The sequence below is a fragment of the Ostrea edulis genome, chromosome 1, assembly GCF_947568905.1.
Source record: "Ostrea edulis chromosome 1, xbOstEdul1.1, whole genome shotgun sequence".
Taxonomy (NCBI): domain Eukaryota; kingdom Metazoa; phylum Mollusca; class Bivalvia; order Ostreida; family Ostreidae; genus Ostrea; species Ostrea edulis.
In genome coordinates this window covers 99,531,086-99,538,639 of record NC_079164.1, presented here as the reverse complement: position 1 = coordinate 99,538,639, position 7,554 = coordinate 99,531,086, and the positions used below count along the sequence as shown (strand labels likewise).

General features: G+C 37.3%; 1 protein-coding gene across 2 annotated transcripts; it reads left to right on the top strand.

Moving 5' to 3' along the window:
• Positions 1-830: 830 nt before the first annotated feature.
• On the top strand, positions 831-1,858 carry LOC125670787 (complement C1q-like protein 2). 2 transcript variants are annotated; one of them, XM_048906162.1, is made up of 2 exons: positions 831-1,183; positions 1,363-1,858. In XM_048906162.1, the coding sequence occupies exons 1-2, from the start codon at positions 1,105-1,107 to the stop codon at positions 1,797-1,799; spliced, it is 516 nt and encodes a 171-aa protein (XP_048762119.1). In that variant the 5' UTR covers positions 831-1,104; the 3' UTR covers positions 1,800-1,858. The 2 variants fall into 2 exon arrangements, with proteins under 2 accessions (XP_048762119.1, XP_048762130.1); XM_048906173.1 differs by having other exon boundaries at positions 831-1,203.
• The last annotated feature ends 5,696 nt before the right edge of the window (positions 1,859-7,554 follow it).

Below are 7,554 nucleotides of genomic sequence, written 5' to 3'. Positions count from 1 at the left end.
AAAGAAGAAGATTTTTTAAAATTACACTCATTTTGATGGTTTTTGCCCCACCCCTCAGGCCCCAGGGGGGCAGGGACCACGAATTTCACAATTTTTGTTCCCCTCCACCCACAGATGCTATATGCCAAAATTGGTTGAAATTGGTTCAGGGGTTTCAGAGAAGAAGCTGAAAATGTTCAAATGTTAACGCACGACGCACGACGAACGACGACGGACAAAAACAGATAGCAATAGGTCACCTGTATGAATTCAGGTGACCTAAAAACACAGACCTCTGATTCTAGGTCATTAGGGTGAATGCTGTCTGACCTGTTTAATACCAATCGTTAGGCCGATCTTTACATACTGATTTTGACTGCGGGGTACTTCATTTACCTGACCAATATAGAACGCTCACAGCGGGTGTGACCTGTCAACATGGGATGCTTACTCCCCCTACGTACCTAATCCCACTTCTTGTGTTTCAAGGAGTCTGTGTTCCCTCAATTCTGTACATTGATGACTATTTGATATCTTCAACTTTTTCATCAAAAGGACACGTCATACATTTGTTTTAAGTTGAAAAAGTGAAAATAACGAACAGTGATCAATCTCATAATCCTATAAATTTTAAAATTAGTTCAAACATGGACCCCTGGACACCCCACAGAATTCATCTAACAACATGGAAACGTGATGTTTGCCTACAAGAGGAAGTAAAGCATTGTAATGGAAGTACACATTTTCCTCTAGTTTGTAGGACAGCTACGACTATTTCTACTGATAACAATTAAATATTTCTGATAAGCGTTCGTTCTCGGCTCATTGCCTTATCATAACATAAACCACAATTGAGTAAGTGCCAAGCCTTTTCCCTCTGCATTATGTGGATTTCCTGTGCATTGTGTTTTTCGATCTTCCTTTCCATTTCCTTAAACGGAGAATTGATCGAAGACAAAAAGCCTTTGAAGCTAGAGGAAGAAGTTTAATCTACGTAATTTAGTTCTTGAACTAAAAGATACCATACATTTTCAAGAAGACCGCATTAAAGTTCTTGAAGAAAGAAGCCTCAAACTAGAGCATGCAAACCGCGGTCATATCGCCAACATTTCGGATCTGAGACACATGTATGATGCGTGTGTGACGTCACGTAAAGAAGGTGTACATATAGAGGGATGCAGTAACACATCATCTCCCTCCAAAAGTACGTAATGAGAAACAACAGTGAGTGTTTGTGTTATTTCCGTTTGAAATTCTGCTACCAGTTTAGACGCATTGCGTGTCAAACACGTAATGTAGTTCCAGTACAAAAGCTCATTTATTTCCCAGAAGTCCGTGATAGCGTTACAGTTAGTTGCTAAATTTTGACGGTTTTTTTTTAAGAGAGACTGCTTGCACCGTCCGTCACTACGTCAGAAGGCGCTGTCGCTTTTTACGCTTACATGTCCACCAGTCTGATAAATCCCAGCATGCATCACACACTAATCTTCGAAACGGCCATCACAAACGTTGGCAACGGTTACCATCCAAATACTGGCGTCTTCATCGTTCCCGAATCCGGTCTCTACGTCTTCACCTGGGTCATGAGAATGTGGTCTAATGCGATACACGGCACAGAACTGATGGTTAACAGGGCTGTCATGGGTTCGGTATTCCTGGTTTCACATACGACGAGCGACCATAGTGTAACTGGCGTGGTGGTCGTCCACGTCAGCCAGGGTGATGACGTGTTCGTCCGTACCCAGGGAGATAACAATGGGGGAAACATCGGCAGTGACTATCATGGAAAGTCCTCCTTTGCTGGTTGGAAAATAAACTGACGCCTTTATACATGTAACACACACAATAAAACAGTACGATTTAATTGTTAGAATACTCAGCTTTGTTGATCTCTCTTCCTTGAAAAAGACGAAATGGGAATTAATTTATTTTCACCTGTACACTATATAAATTAATTTATTTTCACCTGTACACTATATGAATATTTGTCAAAAATATCTTACTAGTATAGCAAAGTAAAAAATTCGTAACCAGAATGTCGTGAGTTTAAACCCCGCTTGTGCCACAGGCAATTGCATCGCTTGGGGGTCGAATTTACCATAATTATAAAGAGTAAAGGTATAGAACTCTAAATATAGGGTACCCAAGTTAGCCGATGTAAAAACAATGAATTAATTGATCTATAATTCTACTTTGTATTTTTATTTATTCATACATAATCAATTTACATTACTACCAAAGTTCATCCCGAAATTCCGTATACTTCCCAAGATATGCAGAAATGAACTCGGAAAAATGCCTATTATTTTTTGATTGACTTTTAGCTGGGCTCTGACACTATACGACTACACAGTGTTTGAGCATTGCAACAAGCTATCAAATAGAATGTGCAGCATAAAATATCATTTCTAAAATGAATTTCTTACCCCAATTCATAAAATGAAGTCTGTAATAGTTCCAAGTGACTGAAAATTTTAAACCGTCTGTACTTTCACTTATCACAGTCATTTCCATCGGTTCCACTAACTACCCACATTGATATCATTATTATAAATCGTCAAATACCTGTGATAATGTGATTTAGATAAAACTAGACATAATAAGACATTTGTATATTTATAAAGACTTGTTATTAGCATAATTTATGTACTATAATGAATCAATATTGATAAATATTAGTTTTGAGTCTCTAAATCGTTATGGGTCCTTCCATCTTTTTTGGGTAATTAGTCATAAGGTGGATTGATCCTAATGTGGCTTATCAATATTAATGGTTGAAAGTGGAAAAACTGTATTAATTTCCACTCAATATAGTTTAATTTCATCAATAACCAAAGAAAATGTGTATGTTGCCACCTTTTTAAAGATGTCAGACATATAAAAACAGAAGTATATATCAACATAAAAAATCACACATTTTCGTTAAACAGAATAATGAAAATTTATTAAATCTTGTTGAAATTACTTATTTTAAATGTCAACAATTCAAGAAAACTGTTAATTCATAGATATATCAAAATTGATTGTGGCTATTAGGGAAACCATTGTGTCACAGACATGCGGTAAAGGAAATTCCAGCATAGGAGTTATTGCCCTTGACAACATTTTTAAAATTATAAATAATTGATTATCTATGGAAAATAAAAACTTTTTCAGTATCAAAAGTTTACCAGTTTTTTTATTTTATTCAGTGAACAAAATTCCTCTGAGATATATATTTCTATCATGTGCATAATTTAATTAAATAAAGGTTTTGCAAAAACCTATGACATCACTTGAGGATTTTTCAATGTATTTACCTCGCCTGGGCCCATTTGAAGCTAGAGAATCCCACCCCTTCGTTCCTTCAACACAATTTCTCCAAATGCCATAATATTTAACTGAAACCGTGCATATAAGACTCTAACTGCTACTCGATATGTTAGGAAGGGAGTGGTGAAGTTTTAGATAAACTGGTCTCTATTTGTATATATGAGAATGGATTTAATTTATACATTGACGTACAGTTCTTTAGAATAAATCCAAGTTAAACAACAGGCAGGGATTTCACACCCACCCACCCACCACCCCCGTCTTATTTTTTTCTGATCTGGGATCAATATATTTGTTTTCTTTTTATACTTCTGATTTGTAAATATACATTAATCTCTGTTACGTAATAGTAAAAATATTGTTATCAGTGTTGATATTTCTTCTTACAATCGCTGAATATGTGATTTATTATATTTTTAGATGATATTCAATGTATAAGTACAAAAGGGTGTGTAGAAGGTTAGGGGGAGGAGGCATGTTGCATGAACCATCATGTCTCAAGTGCCCGTAGATATTAAAACTATCCTTATTGTGACCAAACAACGTGCGACTTCTAATGAAACATCGAGCCCGAAAACGTAAAAAAAAAAAAAAAAAAGCGACAAATTTTCTTCAGGAAAAATTGTGACGTGCGGGCGCGCCGAATACAACTAGCCTTTCACTCACATGGAGACATCACCATTGCCGGTGAAGGGCTGTAAAATTTTGGCCTATGCTCGGAGCTTACAACTTTTGAGCAGGGAAGGATCTTTATCGTGCCACACCTGCTGTGACACGTTGCCTTGGTTTTTTGCGGTCTCATCCGAAGGACCACCCCATTTAGTCGCCTCTTACGACAAGCAAAGGGGTATATTCTAACCTGGATCCTTATGGGAGCATCGCATATGGTATGTATAAACCTTTTGCAATGCGGTTTATATCATAAACACTTCTGATATATATTTATCACATTTGGGCCAACGGATCCTTTAATTAAGGGCTATAGAAATTAAGAAGATGGTCTCAGAAAAGGGGTAATAAATTGAACACATGCAGAGGTAGTAGTTGCTAAAAAATCCTCTGATAAAGTACCACTGGTAAGATTTTTACCAAACCTGACGTCACGTCATCTGGCCGCAAGACCATAAACTGAGAATAGACTTTAAAAGTCTCAATTTTGAAACCATTTTCACCACCAACAAAAACTTTCAGTATATGTTTGCATTTAATATATTTTTTTCAATATAAATAAGCAGTTTATTTTCAAAACATCTGTACTAGATAAATCTTAAAATATAAGTAATCAACATCTTTACTTTATTCTCAATTTATGGTCGTGAGGCCTGTGTGTACATCACATATTTACAATGCATCCAGGGATAGACATACCGGCTGTTGTTGTTGTACTTCCTGTCTGTCCGTCTGTCTGTCACAAAATCTTGTGAACGTTTCTCCTATATGGCTTATCTGATAGACTTAAAACTTTGTACAATGCTTCAATGCCATTTGTAGATGTGCATATTGTTGGGATGGGAGGATCCAATTATTTTCCTAAGAGTTATAGTTGATCTAAGAGGGGTGGAGGATGTAAATTAGCTTGTGCACACTTCTCTTATATGGCTTATCTGATAGAGGTGAAACTTTGTACAATGCTTCATTGTCATTTGTAACTGTGCATATTGTCGGGACAGGAGAATCCAATTATTTTCCTACAAGATACAGTGGATCTAAGAGGGATGGAGAATGATTTAATAACTTGTGAACGTTTCTCGTATATGGATTATCCAATAGACTTGAAATTTTGTACAATACTTCAATATCATTAGCAGATGTGCATGAAAGGTAAAGATAACGAACAGTGATCAATCTCATAACTCCTATAAGCAATACAAAATAGAGAGTTGGGTAAGCACGGACCCCTGAATTTACCAGAGGTGGGATCAGATGCTCAGGACGAGTAATCATCCCCTGTCGACCGGTCACAACCGAAGTGAGCCCTATATCTTGATCAGGCACACGGAGTCATCCGTAGTTGAAATCAGTGTTCCAAGAACGGTCTAACAATCGGTATGAAACACGTCAGACAGCATATGACCCAATGATAGGTTGTATTGGCAAACTAGATCGTAATAACGACCATACAATTTGCGAAAGGCTGGTTTTCAAAGAGACTGTTGGAACCCCCGCACCATCAACTTGTTTGTCAGTAGACTGTTTCGATTTAAAAACTGACTATACGCAGAACAAGCTCTTGAGTATCGAATCAGTTGAGCGATATAAACACCATATGCAGGTTATAATGGAATATCAGGGGCGGGTCCAGGAATTGCGGTTACGGGTCCGCAACTTTATGAGGCAGGAGGTCTGGGGGCCGCCTTGAGGCCCCCAGTGGGTCTAGGGCGAAGCCTTGGTGGTGGCCCAGCGGGCGAAGCCCTCGGAAGCTCTAGGATTTTACCGATTTTATAGAGTTTGAAATATGTCTCCTATTTAGTCATTTGTACTATTTTCTATCATTTTTTATAAGGCGAAATTAATAAATTGACGCAAATTCTCCTATTAAAGAAATCAAAAGATTTTGTCATTTATTTCTCTGGGAGTAGAAGAAATTATTGCTTCTCTTATCGTTTAGTACATTTTTCTAAACAAGATACCACGATTTACCTTAAAGTTAAAAATTTTAAGGGGGGCGCGCGCCGGCTGCGCCCCCCTTAAATCCGCTACTGAATATTGCTACATAAATATGGGGAGTTGACATATTGTAGGGACAAGAGGATCCAATTGGTATCCTTAGAGTTATAGTGGATCTGAGGGGTGGAGGCACAGGGGTTAAGCCTGTTTTGGGCCTGAACCCTGTGATACCATAAATATAGAAAGGGGTCTAACTCTGACACAGATAAAATACTAGCCACTCGCTTCAAATGCCTAAAAAATCTTAAACTAGGTAAGCTATGCGTAATTTGTCGTTTTCCTTGCATAGATTAATGTTTTAACTACTTGCATGCCAAATTTCAAGTCACTGGTTCTTAAAATAACAAAGATATACGTCATCGTTCTCTCGATTTCACTTGTTTATTTTTACTAGGACATTTACCGGTCCAGGTCACGGAGTCGTTTCTCGCCTATGACAGCAGCGAAATTCAGACTAGTATGGAAGATTTCGGGCCTGTCAATTAAAATTTCACATCAATTATACGCTACTTACTTCCTCATAATTTAATAATATTCTTCGTGTAGACGTTACACGACTTATTTTTCCTCAGCAGCATCAACTGTTGACAAGAGCTGCCGTTTTAATGAACGCACTAAATACCCGATAGACTTAAAATCTCAAATACCTTAAAACTGATCAAAACATTATTTTTGTGATATTGCACTTAGAGAAAGAAATTGAACATTATTTCTTGGCTTTTTTAATTTTTTGTTTTTGTTTATTCTATTTCATTTAGATTATTATTACCCATTTCCCCCTTCTTTAAAGTTTTAGACATTTCGGGTATTTAGTGCATTCATTAAAATGGCAGATCTTGTCAACAGTTGATGCTGCTGAGGAAAAATAAGTCGTGTAACGTCTACACGAAGAACATTATTAAAATATGAAGAAGTAAGTAGCGTATAATTGATGTGAAATTTTAATTCTTCCATACTAGTCTGAATTTCGCTGCTGTCATAGGCGAGAAACGACTCCGTGACCTGGACCGGTAAATGTCCTAGTAAAAATAAACAAGTGAAATCGAGAGAACGATGACGTATATCTTTGTTATTTTAAGAACCAGTGACTTGAAATTTGGCATGCAAGTAGTTAAAGCATTAATCTATGCAAGGAAAACGACAAATTACGCATAGCTTACCTAGTTTAAGATTTTTTAGGCATTTGAAGCGAGTGGCTAGTTTTTTTTAATCTGTGTCAGAGTTAGACCCCTTTCTATATTTATGGTATCACAGGGTTCGGGCCCAAAACGGGCTTAGCCCCTGTGGGTGGAGGGTGTAAAATAGTTTGTAAAAACTTCTCCTATATGGCTAATCGGAGTTCATAATGCCTATGTTCTTGCTCACACTTTCTCCTCCATACCATGCAGTACATTAAGGAGAGGGGGTTTCATTTGGAGCACTTCCAATTTGGGGAACTGGGGAGGCATTTGTTTTCATAAAAACAATCTCCAATGTATTTCAAAATCAATAATGAAAATGGAATAATTTATTTCAAACTATAGATAAGGGGGGGGTGTCTGTGTCAGGTACAGCGTTTAAACATTTCATTTTCTAAACTACATGAGGGTACGAACT